This window comes from Thalassophryne amazonica, chromosome 1 (genome assembly GCF_902500255.1).
Source record: "Thalassophryne amazonica chromosome 1, fThaAma1.1, whole genome shotgun sequence".
Classification (NCBI taxonomy): domain Eukaryota; kingdom Metazoa; phylum Chordata; class Actinopteri; order Batrachoidiformes; family Batrachoididae; genus Thalassophryne; species Thalassophryne amazonica.
Genome location: NC_047103.1, coordinates 127,776,626 through 127,794,381, shown reverse-complemented (window position 1 = coordinate 127,794,381; position 17,756 = coordinate 127,776,626). Strand labels below are relative to the sequence as shown.

At 39.2% G+C, this 17,756-nt stretch overlaps 1 protein-coding gene across 1 annotated transcript in view; it reads right to left on the bottom strand.

The window, feature by feature from the left end:
• The window catches only part of dmd (dystrophin), a 1,392,820-nt gene that overhangs the window by 491,308 nt on the left and 883,756 nt on the right, over positions 1–17,756 (bottom strand). Inside the window, exons 44-45 of the mRNA XM_034174291.1 lie at positions 16,951–17,103; positions 11,051–11,221 (exon numbers count right to left, since the gene is read on the bottom strand). Of these exons, the coding sequence (XP_034030182.1) occupies positions 11,051–11,221; positions 16,951–17,103 (324 nt within the window). The remainder of the gene's footprint in view (positions 1–11,050; positions 11,222–16,950; positions 17,104–17,756) is intronic.

Sequence of the window (17,756 nt, the reverse complement as noted above, 5' to 3'; positions counted from 1 at the left end):
CTGCATTCTGCCGCAAACAGGTGCTGCTATTTTTACACACACACACAAACAGAGATGGTGGCAGAAGGCATCAAATGCAATACAGTCTTCACTAATGGTAACAGCAACATGATGCTTAACTCAGTCATAGTAACGGCAACATGACGGTTAATGAAACTGACTAAACCAGCTGAACTACAAAAACACAATAAATCACTAACACTAACAACACTGTTAAACTAACATGAACTACAATAACAACATTTAAAACCCCAAAACCCCAAACTCACATGGTGCATTGCATCACAATGTCCATTATTCACTGTTGTTAGCTAATATAGCCAATTTCTCCAGAAATATTAGTCCCATCAATTTTCCATTTTTGCAGCGTTCATCCTTGACCCAAAATACATAAGCATACCAAATAGCAAATTTCCAGTTTCTCCACAATCAAAGCCATAAACATGCACGCATACATGCTCACAGAGGCCACTTGGTGATTACAATATAGATATAGGCAAAAAATCAGCTTTGGGCTTCTGCTTTTTAATTTTGTAGTCATTGATTGCATTACTTTTACTGTCTGAAACAGACTGTTCTAAAAATTTGCAATTTTGGTTTAATTTACATAAATTTATGTTTTGTTTCTTATAATGTACAACTGAATTTTTTAGTCAGAGAGGTGGAAAACAAAAACAAAATCAAATCAAATCTTACAATACAGTATAATAAAGAGAAGAAAGTCAGGAATGGATATAGCTGGGTAGTTACAGTTGAAGGGCCCAAGGCTGCACTACTTTTTCACATTTTGTTATGTTTCACATCTGTGTGGATGAAAATTGTACAAATTTTTGTATGAAAACATGAAAATCCCATTCTTCATAAAATGGTTTCAATCAAATATTGTCATCCATTTTCCCAAATTTCCAACAACTGTAAAAAAAAAAAAGGCTCTCCCGAGTTATTGGTGTTATGTTTTGGCTTTGGTTTGCTTTCTTGTGTTTTAGCAGGATTACACAAATAAATGAACCATTTTGTATGAAACCTCATGAAAACCAGAGAATAACTGTTCCTTTCTTTCATATTACAGTGGCTTGCAAATGTATTCAGCCCTTTGGTATTTCAAGCATTTGAATTTGTTTATGGCATTTCAAATACAAAATGTAAATCAGGCTTCTCAATATAAAAATTTCTAAAATTATCTTCCTTAGACTCAAAGTGAAAGTAAATCTCTACAACTTGATATAAATTACACTCAACAAAAATATAAACGCAACACTTTTGGTTTTGCTCCCATTTTGTATGAGATGAACTCAAAGATCTAAAACTTTTTCCACATACACAATATCACCATTTCCCTCAAATATTGTTCACAAACCAGTCTAAATCTGTGATAGTGAGCACTTCTCCTTTGCTGAGATAATCCATTCCACCTCACAGGTGTGCCATATCAAGATGCTGACTAGACACCATGATTAGTGCACAGGTGTGCCTTAGACTGCCCACAATAAAAGGCCACTCTGAAAGGTGCAGTTTTGTTTTATTGGGGGGGGGGATACCAGTCAGTATCTGGTGTGACCACCATTTGCCTCATGCAGTGCAACACATCTCCTTCGCATAGAGTTGATCAGGTTGTCAATTGTGGCCTGTGGAATGTTGGTCCACTCCTCTTCAATGGCTGTGCGAAGTTGCTGGATATTGGCAGGAACTGGTACACACTGTCGTATACGCCGGTCCAGAGCATCCCAAACATGCTCAATGGGTGACATGTCCGGTGAGTATGCCGGCCATGCAAGAACTGGGACATTTTCAGCTTCCAAGAATTGTGTACAGATCCTTGCAACATGGGGCCGTACATTATCCTGCTGCAACATGAGGTGATGTTCTTGGATGTATGGCACAACAATGGGCCTCAGGATCTCGTCACGGTATCTTTGTGTATTAAAAATGCCATCAATAAAATGCACCTGTGTTCTTCGTCCATAACAGACGCCTGCCCATACCATAACCCCACCGCCACCATGGGCCACTCGATCCACAACATTGACATCAGAAAACCGCTCACTCACATGATGCCACACATGCTGTCTGCCATCTGCCCTGGACAGTGTGAAACGGGATTCATCTGTGAAGAGAATACCTCTCCAACGTGCCAAACGCCAGCGAATGTGAGCATTTGCCCACTCAAGTCAGTTACGACGACGAACTGGAGTCAGGTCGAGACCCCGATGAGGATGACGAGCATGCAGATGAGCTTCCCTGAGACGGTTTTCTGACAGTTTATGCAGAAATTCTTTGGTTATGCAAACCGATTGTTTCAGCAGCTGTCCGAGTGGCTGGTCTCAGATGATCTTGGAGGTGAACATGCTGGATATGGAGGTCCTGGGCTGGTGTGGTTACACGTGGTCTGCGGTTGTGAGGCTGGTTGGATGTACTGCCAAATTCTCTGAAACGCCTTTGGAGACGGCATATGGTAGAGAAATGAACATTCAATACACAAGCAACAGCTCTGGTTGACATTCCTGCTGTCAGCATGTCAATTGCACGCTCCCTCAAATCTTGCGACATCTGTGGCATTGTGCTGTGTGATAAAACTGCACCTTTCAGAGTGGCCTTTTATTGTGGGCAGTCTAAGGCACACCTGTGCACTAATCATGGTGTCTAATCAGCATCTTGATATGGCACACCTGTGAGGTGGAATGGATTATCTCAGCAAAGGAGAAGTGCTCACTATCACAGATTTAGACTGGTTTGTGAACAATATTTGAGGAAAATGGTGATATTGTGTATGTGGAAAAAGTTTTAGATCTTTGAGTTCATCTCATACAAAATGGGAGCAAAACCAAAAGTGTTGCGTTTATATTTTTGTTGAGTGTAATTAAAAATATAAAATCCAAGATGATGGGTTGCATAGGTAATCAGCCCCTTTGGTATAATACCTTTAAATAATCAGTTTAATTGCCAGTTTTCTTCAGTCAAGTCAGGGGATGGATATATGAACATTTCCAAGTAACTGAACACGTCTTGAAATTTATTTACATCAGTTATGAAGAAATACAAACAGTATGGCATTCGCTGGTAGATCTGTGTGGAGTAGACAGTTCTCAAAAACTGAGTGACTGTGCAAGAAGGAGGAGAGTGAGGAAAGCCACCAAGACACCCAGACAACCCAGAAAAAGTTACAGGCTTCTGTGGCTGTGATTAGAGAAATTGTGCAGTGTGCGTGCTTTGCATTTTGCATTTTGAAAGTGGTATAGAAGATGGTTTTACTAAAAAGAAGACCTGAAAGTTCATCTACAATTTGCCAGAAGGTACATCTGAGATGCAAGCCTAGATTTAATTTTTTGGTGAAAGAAAACCCTCCTCCGTACCACTTCATCATGAAGCTGTATAACTGGGGATACAAAATGCAAAACATGCACTATGCACAATTTCTCCAATCACAGCCACAGAAGCCTATAACTTCTTCTGGGTTGTCTGGGTGTGTTGGTGGCTTTCCTCACTCGTCTCCTTCTTGCACAGTCAGTCAGTGCCATATTGTTTGTATTTCTTTATAACTGATGGAAATAAAGTTCAGGACACATTCAGTGACTTGGAAATGTTCATGTATCCATCCCCTGACTTGTCTGAAGAAAACTGGCAAATAAACTGATTATTTACAGGCATTATACCAAAGGGGCTGATTATTTATGCAACCCATCATCTTGGATTTTATGTTTTTAATTCATTTATATTAAGTTGTAGAGATTTAATTTCACTTTGATTCTAAGTAAGATCATTTTAAAAATTTGTATACTGAGAAGCCTGATTTACTTTTTGTATTTGAAATGCCATAAACAAATTAAAATGCATGAAATACCAAGGGGCTGAATACTTTTGCAAGCCACTGTATGAGATAAGATGTACTATGGCCTTCTTTTTGACAAAATCTCAAAAATTAATACATTTTTTGGGACAAAAATGGGACGGCACATGTGCCTCACAGCTGACTGTCCACACATATATTTCAGTGAGGACTGTTACAGCCAACCAGATGTGGTGGGTCAGTGTTGGCGCTGGGCGGACATACGCACTTGAATTGGAGCTAGTCTAGCTGCATTAACTTGGAAGGTTCAACAAAGAGGTTCTGGATCACAAACAAACATTTTAAGACTGAGGGAGATGCACCTTTCTGTGACTGCAATGCAAATGATCTACTTTCTGAATGAGTGAGTGGTAGATTTAATCCCTCATATAACCCTGTGTGTCACAGCTGCCGCCTTGTGTTCTTTATAAATCTCAAGAATTATCTGCTCAAAACACACACCTGCTTTTGTCTTACTTTCTCATCTGGGGCCCTGTTGGCAACCATGTGCATGTGTTTGTGACATCACTGTAACTGTCATAAGTGAGCAGATCACATCGAGACCATGCAAGGGAGCGAGGTCAGACTCCAGACAGCACGTGGTTACTGTTGCACTAATCACTGCTGGTGGTAATTAAAGCCAAGAAACCAAATGACAACATAATTTTTTTTCAATCTGATGCCATCACTTTGCAGATCAAAAATATTTAAGCCTGCAATGAATTAGAAAGTCAAACTGACTTTGAGCTCCTGCTGACGATCCAGTCTAGTTTTGTCTTCTTGCTGGTGGAGTGGACAGAATACACACCTGCACCAAACTTACCAAACTATGTTCAGGCGCTGAGAGGAAACTGTAACTGTTTCTCTATAAATGTGCTTCATTGTGTTTTTTTCTCCACTAGTGTCAACAAAAGTCCACATTTCAAATTTGGCCCCAAAAAATAAATAAAATAGCAAGTTACAGAGCTTGTATGTCACAAAATATTGCTAGAAAAAGAAATAGAGTATTATATGGTGATGGACAGAGGCCACCATATTTCTAAATAAGAGCAATCTGAGATTTCTGACATCCGCCAATCCGGATCCAGATCAAGTCTTCCATGCCCTAATATCTATCTGTGGTGCAAATTTGGTGAGAATCTGTGAAGTAGTTTTGACGTAATCCTTCAAAGCCTATATAAAGTGAAATCTTGATCTAGAATCCACATCTAAATCACCAACAAAATTTAATGGAGTCTTCCATGGCCCAATATGTACAGTAGTGTTCAAAATAATAGTAGTGCTATGTGAGTAAAAAGATTAATCCAGGTTTTGAGTATATTTCTTATTGTTACATGGGAAACAAGGTACCAGTAGATTCTTACAAATCCATCAAAACCAAGCATTCATGATATGCACACTCTTAAGGCTATGAAATTGGGCTATTAGTAAAAAAAAAAAAAAAAGTACAAAAGGGGGTGTTCACAATAACAGTAGCATCTGCTGTTGACGCTACAAACTCAAAAGTATTATGTTCAAACTGCTTTTTTAGCAATCCCGTGAATCATTAATTTTGTTGGTTTGGAACCAAGATTTTGCTCATTTACTATTGTGCTTGCGGTCATTGTCTTGTTGAAACACCCATTTCAAGGGAATGTCCTCTTCAGCATAAGGCAACACGACCTCTTCAAGTATTAGTAGGAGAAACATGCCCATATCATGATGCTTGCACCACCATGCTTCACTGTCTTCACTGTGAACTGTGGCTTGAATTCAGAGTTTGGGGGTCGTCTCACAAACTGTCTGCGGCCCTTGGACTTAAAAAGAACAATTTTACTCTTATCAGTCCACAAAATATTCCTCCATTTCTCTTTAGGCCAGTTAATGTGTTCTTTAGCAAATTGTAATCTCTTCTGCACGTCTTTTATTTAACAGAGGGACTTTGCGGGGGATTCTTGCAAATAAATTAGCTTCACACAGGCATCTTCTAACTGTCACAGCACTTACAGGTAACTCCAGACTGTCTTTGATCATCCTGGAGCTGATCAATGGGTCAGCCTTTGCCATTCTGGTTATTCTTCTGTCCATTTTGATGGTTGTTTTCCGTTTTCTTCCACGCGTCTCTGGTTTTTTGTTCATTTTAAAGCATTGGAGATCATTGTAGATGAACAGCCTATAATTTTTGCACCTGCATATAAGTTTTCCCCTCTCTAATCAACGTTTTGATCAAACTACGCTGTTCTTCTGAACAATGTCTTGAACGTCCCATTTTCCTCAGTCTTTCAAAGAGAAAAGCATGTTCAACAGGTGCTGGCTTCATCCTTAAATAGGGGACACCTGATTCACACCTGTTTGTTCCACAAAATTGATGAACTCCCTGACTGAATGCCACACTACTATTATTGTGAACACCCCCTTTTCTACTTTTTTTTTTTTTTTTTTACTAATAGCCCAATTTCATAGCCTTAAGAGTGTGCATATCATGAATGCTTTGTCTTGTTGGACTTGTAAGAATCTACTGGTACCTTGTTTCCCATGTAACAAAAAGAAATATACTCAAAACCTGGATTAATCTTTTTAGTCACATAGCACTACTATTATTCTGAACACTACTGTATATCCAACAGATTTTTGTTCAGTGTACCGCAATAAAGACACTTCATTTACATGTTTTTAAAATTTAAATCAAGGATTGCCCTTTTAATGACCTCTGTTTATCTCATCAGTGACCTTGGGGAAAAAAAATGCTGATTTTGCAACCAATCAAGGACATTTACAACATTTCTTTCTGGCTGTAACAGTCCTGTAGCATTGCACACACATTACACAGAAATCAAAAATCTACTCAGCAAAATATAGAAAATGTATTTTTCTGCTTGTGCATCTGTAGCAAGGTCAGAGGTCATGATCAGCACCACTCCAAGGACACGCTGGCTGGGCATTTTTCCATAACCACGATAGGGACAACTAAAGGTCTAATCCGCTCAAAAATTTTATTTGTTGTTGGTTATTGGAGCTAGGGCTGAATGTGCCAATCAGAGCCAAGGTCAAATATGAACATGCCATTCACAGGAGTGGTGGGCGGGGCTCAAAGACGATGCACCTGCCTTTTTTTGTGCAGAAGATGAGTATTTGGAAGGATTTTGAGAAGGCAATCATGTCAAGCTGTAGTCAAACAGCATCACAGCTTGGTGCATACGTGCTCATACGGCGTGTATCAGTGCCTGTGATGACACAGTACTAACACCTGTTTGGAGAATACGGGATGAGAAATGAAGTACACCACCATCCCCTCAACCACTACTGCTTGGGAGTCTTTCAGCGAAGCAGTGGAGCTGTTAAACAGCAGGAGGAGCATGGTTCAGCGGCCCGGGCAGCTCCCAGGACGACCGTACATCACACTGAAAACGAGCGCGTGAGCCGTCGATCGGTACATAAAGATGAAAAGTGATTCCTCTTAGTGCACTTGAATAAACGCACGAATCTCAGAAGTGTATTTTGTCCAAACTCAACAACCTCCTGATGTGTGGGCCATGTGGAGAAGTGCACGAGAATGATTGTGACTGGTTTACAGAATACATACATCTTCAGTGATTGGCTGATCATGGCACTGGAAGGACAGCATGTGATTGGTTGGCAGAGGAGCATGCAGTGACATAGAGCAAGACAGATCAACCAATGAGATTTGAGCATGTGAGCGTGCTTCACAGATGTACATGAGTCATGTAAATGACACAATGCAGCAAAGGAATACAAAAAAGCAAGTCTGTTTTGATTTAAAGGGCACAGTGGTTGTTTGTCTTCCAGCTGTCCCTGGTTGTACAGGGTCGCCCCTGTGGATCCAGTACAGAGCCGTGGTGGGATTTGGCACAGGTTTTATATTGGATGCCCTCTTTTCAGGGCACAGTCTAATTTTTTTATATATATTTATCTATTCCACAAAAAAAAAAAAAAAAAAAAAAAAATTCTAATTAATGCTTTATAACAAATAAGGATTAACTGATTAGTTTAACTGATTATACTATAACTGTACAGTGCAACTGCAGTACCATAATTTGCTTCATGTTTTAATTTTATCTAATTGTATCTGCTGGTTTGTATGATTTATGTGCATTTGATGTTTAAATTGGAAATTGGCCTTCGGGATGCAAAATTTAGCTTTATTGTTGTGCCTTGATGTTGAATTATGTACAGCATTTTGGAATTTTCTTTCTCCTGGAAAATGCTATACTACTATTAATAATAATACTCCATATTAAATACATTACTTGAATAGCAAATTGAGAATTTATAGCTGAAACAAATCTTGCCTTTTTCATGCAAATTGTATTTAAATTGTGTAACTTTTATGAAATGCAATGTTTTGGAATGAAAAAAAATATTTGAAGCAAAGCTCTTTCCTGATTAAACCTTATATACTACATTTTGAACATATTATCAAAGAAAACTAACTTGTCTGTAATCTGTGAAATTTGTCATTTAATTATAGTATGATTATCTGCATCATAGTTACATCACCAATCTTCTTCTTTTGCCTAATAGGTTTCACTCAGGTGTCTACAGCTTATTTAGAACACAAGCTTGCAAAATGTCTGTAGATTTAAGATTCTAAATTCCACTGACATCAGTAAATCAGGTTCATCTCAGTTCACATATCACATTTTGAAAAGGACAAATTTTGGATAAATGTTGCAATATTTTCAAACAAATGTTAGATTTAATGTTAATAAAACAAACAGTTAGACCTACAGTGTAATTGTGGTTAGAAATTTGCATACACTCATCATGGATATGATGTGATGGCAATGTTGGGCTTTAAGTGATTTCTTTGAACTGTTCCCTTTCCGGGGCAGAATTATTGTGTAACATACATCTTTAATAGAAAAATAAAGCCAAGCATTTCATGCACAATGTTGAATTTAGTTTGGGTATTGTGAAATCAAATACCAAGGACCAAAATTACACATACACCTATGGCATCTCAACTTCCTAGTACATCAATATAAAACATTAGAACAGATAGATTGATAGCTTGCATTGTGAGACAGCATCAGCTTTGACATTTTGGCAATGTGGCGTGTTTCTCTGTTCATGATCTGGCACGTAAATGCCTGAGTGTGGAAGACTCCAGGGTCTGCAGACTGCCAATGGGATGCACATGCTTCACCTGCTTGCAGCAGAAAGATGGTTGCTTTTGAGAGGAGGGACTGACTGACTGCTTATTTGCTTTGGTTGTTGCCATCCAAGACCCAAGGTGGTTCAATGTAGTCGTGGATGTAGGGACACACGACACCAGCACATGCTGCCAGACTTGACTTTATCATTGTTGCATGCAGCTAGTAGCTTGACTGCACCAATATCAAAAGGGATAGACTGACTGACACATAGTACAATTAGAGTTCACGTAGCTCAGTACAGATGTGAAAATGAGGATTATAAATTTACTCAAATCAGGAAAGTCTCTTAGAGCCATGTTGTAACAATTGCAGCTTCACGGAGCATCAGTTCAGCCAATTATTTGCAAATATAAATTATGGGGAGGTGTACCACTTAGATAAAATTTGGAAGAAGACCCAAACTGACATCGTCAGCTGAGAGGAAACTGGCTTGGATTTTAAGAAACTTAACTGAAATTTGTGGCTGAATACATGAACAAGGAACAAAATGTTCAAAAGGAAGGCTTTATGGTTATATGAGATAAGGTATGTTTGGACAGGTAACGTTGAGGCATTCAACGTCAAGAACATTGGACCAATTGTAAAGCATGGGGGCGGTAGCATCAAGCTCTAGGGCTGTTTTGCTCCAGTGGAAATTGTGCATTGCACAAGCAGAGAGGAATAACTGAGGGTACTTCAAAAATCTTCAGCAAACTCTCAACCCATCAGCCAGACAGCTCAGAGATGGACATAAATGGTTGTTACAACAGAACAAGAACCCCAAACACACACCAAAGGTGATTATGGAATAGATGAACCAGATTAACTTTAAGATTTTGGAACAGGCTTCACAAAGCCCTGACCGCAAACCTATCTCCAACATCTGGACTATGTTTAAAAGATGAGATTATACAGGAATTCCAACAAATTTAACTTAAATCAGATTTGCCAAGACAAGTAGTTAAAGACGGCTGCCAGAAGCCTGTTGATGGCAACCAAATAGTGTGTTGTGCACTGTTAAATAAATCTATAAATACATTTAAACAAATAAAATCTGTAGTTTAAAAAAACTGGCAGCTGGCTTTTCTGAGACAACTTCAACTGTATAAGGAGCTTGGGCAGGCTTGAACCTAGGATATTTTGCTTGGGAGGCAAGCAGACTTTTGGTTTGCAGCAGTGTACTGCCACACTATAGGAACAACTCTGAAAATATAATGAACTGAACATCATTTTGCCATATGAACGTGAACCCCGTTAACGCATTTCGGCTTTACTTGTGGTTGAGGTGTGGACTACTGTTATGTTTTTGGTCAACCTCCTTAACTCGCAGTTTCAGATAACTTGCAGTTCGATTGTGTGGACACCAACTTATGCGAGTTAACGAGGTTCACTTGTATGTTAGTATGAGGAGTTCTGAAAAAAAATCATGTCTTTTTAGCCTTAAGTAGACTATATATCAATAAGATAAAGCAGATTCTGCAGTTCATTCCAGTTTCAGACTAATTCACACCATGTGACAGAATGGTAGTGAAAGCAATAACTGTGCTTGTTTCCTAAAGAGAACATCCCTGCTTCAAGGTTGCTAACTTCACATTCTTTTTTTATTATTACTTTTAAAATTATTATTATTATTATTTTTTGCAAATGACATTGGTTTAATACTGTAAAACTGACAGTATTTTTTGTAAAGGTATTTGCGTATTTTTACTGTATTTTTTGCAGAATTATTCTGGCAACCACAGCTTTTGGTTTATTGTGATTGTTGTTTTTTAACTGTCTGTGTATTTTTAACCCTGTATTCATTTTTGAAAACCCCAAATTAATTTAAATTTGTACACAAAATTCTTGGGTATCTTTTTTTCTATTAAAGATGTATGATGCCCAATTATTCTGAACCAGAAAATAAGAATAGTTCACAGAAATCACTAAATCCCAATATTGCCACAACATTTATGTCCTTGGGCGTATGTAAATTTGTGATCACAACTGTATTCACACAGTGTTATGGGTTTGAAGAGTTAGTATCATGAATTAGTTCGTGTTGCATGTTTCTTCATGAGTAGATACAGAAATCAGGCCTCCTGGAACTCACACATTGTCTTTTGAAGGGTATGAACTTGCCCTCCACCTCAACCCAGCGCGTGTTGAGCTGGAGTTGGCGGGGCTCCACTAGATTGGCGGCTCCAGCTTCTGAGAGCTGATTGGCTAAGCCCTGCATCTCCTTAAGTTCCTCCTTCTTCTTGTCGAATTCTGAGCCAATTTCCTATTGGATGAAATCAACCAGGAGGTCACTTGCTATTGACTGGGCCCAGGAGGGGAGCACAGAGAAGCATGTGCATGTAACCACATTCATACGTACACAGGGAACATCGGATACACAATAACAGCAAATAAACATTAACTTGCTCACTGACGCACACATGCATTCTCCAGCAAAGACACAGCACACTGAGAGAAAAGGATAACGCTTTCCAGAATCCAGAGTGTGCATGGGTAATGTATGCTGCACTTAAATCCAGAGAAAACTTAACACATATAAAATTAGAAAGTGTCGTGATTACACTTTATTTACAGTGTGATAAAAATACAATCACCGATGGTCTAATTACACCAGGGGATTAAATATACTGTGTGGAATGGAGGCAGAGTGAAGGGAGACTAAGAGAACTGCATGGAACAGACAGACAGACAGTGTGGATTCTTTCAGTGATTCATTTGCGGCAATGACAGGTGACTCTGGGACAAGGGTGAGAGACGTCCAATTAGCGAAATGTCATAGTGATCATCTGAAAGTAAAAGACACACACAGTCAGGGGACAGACACAGACTGAGCTCAGGGTGTCTCGGTCAGACCTTTCCCAAATTTAAAACAGACTTGACAGGTGCCTGTATGGGATTAGATTTATGGTCAAACATCACACCCACAGAACTCGTTTCATGTATTATAGAACATAGTGTAATGTGAGACAAAGTAAAAACAAGTAATATTTAATCCAGAGATGATCTCAACATTTGCATCTGACATTTGATTATTATTGTTTCTGTTATTTTCTGTATTGATGTGGCTCTTGCAGTGGTTTGCATCATCACATTAACAGTGTGCTTCAAGCACTTGGACGTTTAAGCAAAATTACAAACTATGTGTCCACTGGCCGAACCACTTTAATAAGTGCTGCTTTTTTAAAATGTTGCATCGTTCAATACAAAATCTTATCAAGTATATCCAAGTAGTCAGCTCAGGTCAACTGGAGTTTGGTTCCTTGTTGATGTTTCATTCTTCATCCAGAAAACGTTAATCAGTTCTCACAGGAATAGTGAGAGACTCAAATATTCATCCTCTGTGGGGTCACCGATGTTACAGTGATGTACTGAAAGACTGCTGAGGTCAAGCATACGCTTTTGCAGTCACATGGCCAAAACTGAGACACTGAAGAGGAGTTTGATTTGACTGATTGAGTTGATTTGATTGATTCTGTAATAACATTGTAAGCCCCTTTGGGTGTTCCCTTGTTTTTTTTTTCCCCTCTGGGTGTCCACAGCAGATCCGAGGTGGATCTGCATGTTGATTTGGCACAGATACATCCTCCACGGCCCTCCTGTGTTTTGGCTCTGGTGAACATATGATGTTGCATTTCCATGGCATGGCATTTAGCACAAAGATTTTCCCGGTTTAAAGACACATATGTTGGAGCTGGAACATATCGTCATATTTCCTCCCTGTTTGTATGTCCCTCACAATGAGCACATCAAAGAACTCCCACCGCATGTCCTCAGAATGAGAGAGAGAAAGAGACAGAGGGGTGGAGAGAGGGAGAGAGAGAGAGAGGGCGAGGGGGAGAGAGAGAGAGGAGACAGAGAAAGCGCTCCAGATTAAAAAAAAAAGATTAAAGTGATACAGTGCTGTGTTCCACTCCTGTAGAATTGTGCACCTCCATAAAAAACAAAAAACAAAACATTAAATGCTTAAGTCCAGAAGTCCTGATGTCCACTGCAACTGAGAAGTGACTGTTCCTCTCCGATCATCTCCGCTATTGTGGCATGCTCCCCCGCAGCTCGTGTGTGTGGCTCAGCTCATCCCCCACCCCACCCCTTCCACACTTCTCTCATGTTAGGAATTGTAGCAAGTACATTCAAAGGATCACACAACACCAATGATGGCTCTGGGAGCTTACTGCGAGGAACCTTGTCACCTCTCCAACTTTGAAAAATTCAAAATCTGGCGATGCCCTGTAAGTGAGGAGAGGAAAGAGCACCACCCAACGAATGTTGCGCAAAATCATGCATCATTCATTTCCCTTACAATTGCTGTTCATAGGCTTTCACAGCCCAGTGAGATAGGACCCTACGCCACTCTCACAGTGATTATGTCTTTGTTGCATTTACAGGCACATGTTGCGTTTACCACCCGAGTCACTGCTATCTGCCACAAACATGCCAACTACTGGTCACGCAATGCCACACAGTGGCCAGAATCTTGGAAGTTTTGGTCATGTTCAAAATACTAACTGCTCAACTTCAATCACTGTGTGGTTGCCACACACACGTCATCTGTGTGACAGACTGGAAATCAGCAGGTTGTTCAGAAACTCCAAATCCATGATAAAATGGATTTAAGGAGAGGTGAGGATGTCATAGAAAGGTGGTGTCTCAGGTGGGGGCTGAGACACAGAGGTGGGATGAAGAGCAACCATCTTCAAGGTACTAAACTAGTCCAGTTGGCCAACCTACTTTGATACCATGACCCGGATGGTTGAGAATCTCCAGTTAGCAAGTATAATTCTCTACTTTCAAGTCAAAATATCTAATAACACTTAATATGGGAAAAAAATCACTTAACAAGGAAGATTTAAGTCAGATATAGGCTTGTTTTTCAATAAATACATCTTTAAAATCTTGTTAAGTGAAAGTGTCATGGAAACACCTTGATCTGAGTCATATCTGAGATGAAAGAAGCTTTTTGACCCACCATAAGGTCTTTTAAGCTGATGTAGTGTTTGTAAAAGATGTAACACTTCCGAATACTAGAAAATTATATCTTAAAATGTACTTTCTCACCTAATTTAAGACCTTATTAATGAACTCTTCAGTGAATTTTTACTTGCTCCATTTTCAGATTATTTTAATTGTTACAAGGTGTTTTTAACTTCTTATTACAAGTTTATGAGTATTTTGAGTTTCTCCTGGCACTCTTATTGAAGTGCAACATGATAAATATCATCGACTGCTGAGTAAGACCTTTGCATGTTGACTTGGTGACTCAGCCGTATCAGGACATGCACCATGTTTTCAGTCAACAGTTTTGTTGCAATTGGATTGTACACTGCATATCCTGGATCCAGGACATGTGCCTTGGGTTCTCAAAAAGTTAACTAAAATCAAAAGTTTATATACAGTTGTCTTTGTTTATACTGTTAACTCCTTGAATTGTAGTGTTGATTTTTCTGGGTACAATTCAGAAACAAGCTCATTGTTTGAATCGAGCTACTATAAATTTAGTACAAATTAACCATGCTTATACAGTGCATCTGGAAAGTCTTCACAGCGCTTCCCACATTTTGTTATGTTACAGCCTTATACCAAAATGGAGTAAATTCATTTCCCCCCTCAAAATTCTGCTCACAACACCCAGTAATGACAACATGAAAAAAGTTTTTTTTATATATTTTTACAAATTGATTAAAAATAAAAAAAACTAACAAATCATGTGTACGTAAGTATTCACACCTTTTGCTCAATACTTTGTTGATGCACCTTTGGCAACAGTTACAGCCTCAAGTCTTCTTGAATATGATGCCACAAGCTTGGTGCACCTATCGTTAGGCAGTTTTGTCCATTCCTCTTTGCAGAACCTCTCAAGCTTCATCAGGTTGGATGGGAGCGTCAGTGCACAGACATTTTCCAATCTCTCCACAGATGTTCAATCAGTTTCAGGTCTGCCATCCGGCTGGGTCACTCAAGGACATTCACAGAGTTGTCCTGAAGCCACTCCTTTGATATCTTGGCTGTGTGCTTAGGGTCATTATCCTGCTGAAAGATCAACCGTCACCCCAGTCTGAGGTCAAGAGTGCTCTGGAGCAGGTGTTCATGCAGGATGTCTCTATACATTGCTGCATTCCTCTTTCCCTCAATCCTGACTACTTGTAGTCTCCCAGTTCCTGCCACTGAAAAACATTCCCACATCATGATGCTGCCACCACCATGCTACACTGTATGGATGGTGCTAGGTTTCCTTCATCCATGATGCGTGGCATTCAAGCCAAAGAATTCAATTGTTGTCTGCTCAGACCGGAGAGTTTTGTTTCTCATGGTCTGAGACTCCTTCAGGAAACTCCAGGTGGGCTGCCATGTGCCTTTTACTAAGATGTAGCTTCCTTCTGGCCACTCTACCATACAGGCTTGATTGGTGGACTGCTCCAGAGATGGTTGTCCTTCTGGAAGGTTCTCCTCTCTCCACAGAGGAATGCTGGAGATTTGACAGAGTGACTATCATGTTCTTGGTCACCTTTTTGACAAAGGCCCTCCTCCCTCGATTGCTCAGTTTATACGTGCGACCAGCTATTGGAACAGTCCTGGTGGATCTGAACTTCTTCCTTCTACGGATGATGGAGGCCACTGTGCTCACTGGGACCATCAAAGCAGCAGAAATGTTTCTGTACCCTTCTTCACATTTTGGCCTTGAGACAATCCTGTCTTGGTAGTCTATAGACAATTCCTTTGATGTCATGCTTGGTTTGTGCTCTGACATGCACTGTCAACTGTGGGACCTTATATGTACACAGATGTGTGTCTTTCCAAATCATGTCCAATCAACAGAATTTACCCCAGGTGGACTCCAATGATGATCAGCGGAAACAGGATGCGCATGAACTCAATTTTGAGCTTCATGGCAAAGGCTGTGAATACTTATGTACATGTGATTTCTTAGTTTTTTGTTTGTTTGTTTGTTTTTTTAAAAAAAAACTTTTTTCACATTGTCATTATGGGGTATAGGTGTGTAGAATTTTGAAGAAAAAAAATTAATTTCACACATTTTGTAAAGATGTAACATAACAAAATGTGGAAAAAGAGAAGCGCTGTGAATACTTACCAGATGCACTGAATATTAAGTTTTAACGATTAAATCATTGATTTAAACTTTAATATTTGAGGTAAGGAGCTTTCTCAAAACATCTGAGTAGTAGTAACTTCTCAGGGTTTACAGTATGTTTCAACTTTAAAAAAGAGACTTTTATATTGTTTTCTATGTAAAATATATTTTTGATGCACCCTAATCCCATAAGTGCACCTGCACACAGTGTACCGGTACGCTGGCTTTCACAGAAAACGTCTGTCACTTTAACTGAGATACCTTTGTTATTTTATCTCAGTGTTTTTAAGTATTAAACAAAATAAGAACTTCTTGTCACATATTTGTTTTCCTCTGGAAAGGAGATTATTTTTTTTCTGTTTACTTTCAATAGCAATGTGAATCTGAGCTGTTGATATATTCAGTCAGCTACATTGTGCAGATCTGTAGCATCAGATGTTCCAAACAACAATAAAGACTTTTTTCTGGAGCTACTTGATTATTCTTTTTAAAAGATTAGAAGATGTGCTACATGGATCATTCAGAAAATCCTTTCTACACTTGAATAATAATAATAATAATAATAATATAATAATAATAATAATAATAATAATAATAATAATAATAATAATAAAACCCTCAACCACTAAGCCACATTCAATAAATAAGAAGTGAAAATGGAAAATCTTTTTAATGGTGTACTTCCAGGAGCAGAACTGTGAGTACTGGACTAAAATGGAAGTGTAAAATGTAGACTGGCCAAAGATTACAGACACACACAGCATGAGACACAAAGAGGAGGAGATGGGAAGTGAAAGGAGATAGAAAGATTGATTGATAAACATCACGGTCATTTATCATGTGGGGAAAAAACAAACAAACAAACAGAAAGCTGTGTATGTATGTCCTTGTGTGTGACGTGTCACCTTGACCCTCTCTCCCTCTGGGGGGTCAGGTAGTTGGTCGACACTGCGTTGGATGTCATCGAGCCAGGCCAGCAGGTCATGTGACTTCCGCCTGTACTGGTACCACTGGGGGGCGATGGCCAAGCCCTTCCTGTTCCTGAGAACACGCAGGTCCTACACACACACACACACACACACACACACACACACACACACACACACACACACACACACACACACACACACACACACACACACACACACACACACACACACACACACACACACACACACGTGTCAAAGAATAACAAAAACAAGCAAACCAAGACAAGAGTGCAAGGAATCAAGTAAAGGGAGAAAAAAAATGATGAATTCAAATTACAATTGTACTGTTAGAGTTTGTATCCTGTGTCTATGCGTAAAATAAAGAGTTGTGTAGTGCTGTACTATGTGAAGATACTCTACTACTACTCTACTTAATTTCTCCTATTTTTGATGAGTAATCCAGCACAAGGACATGTAACCATTAATGAATTATCTGTAATATGATCTGGGTGATGAGCTCCCTCCTTTCTGTTCAGGGGAAAAAAAAACAAAACAAAACACTGTTTCCATTTGTAATGCAGCAATTCTAAAATGACTGGATTTGTTTCCAACAACATTTCAACACATTATTTGCACATACAAATGACCAGTGATGTATAAAGTACCTGAAAGTCTCAGGTACATAAATATTTATTAATTAAAAGAATAAATGTGTCTAAGGACGGCTGGGCCTGCTCAGGTCTGAGTAAAAGAACCAGTTATTGTTTCAAATATTGTACCAT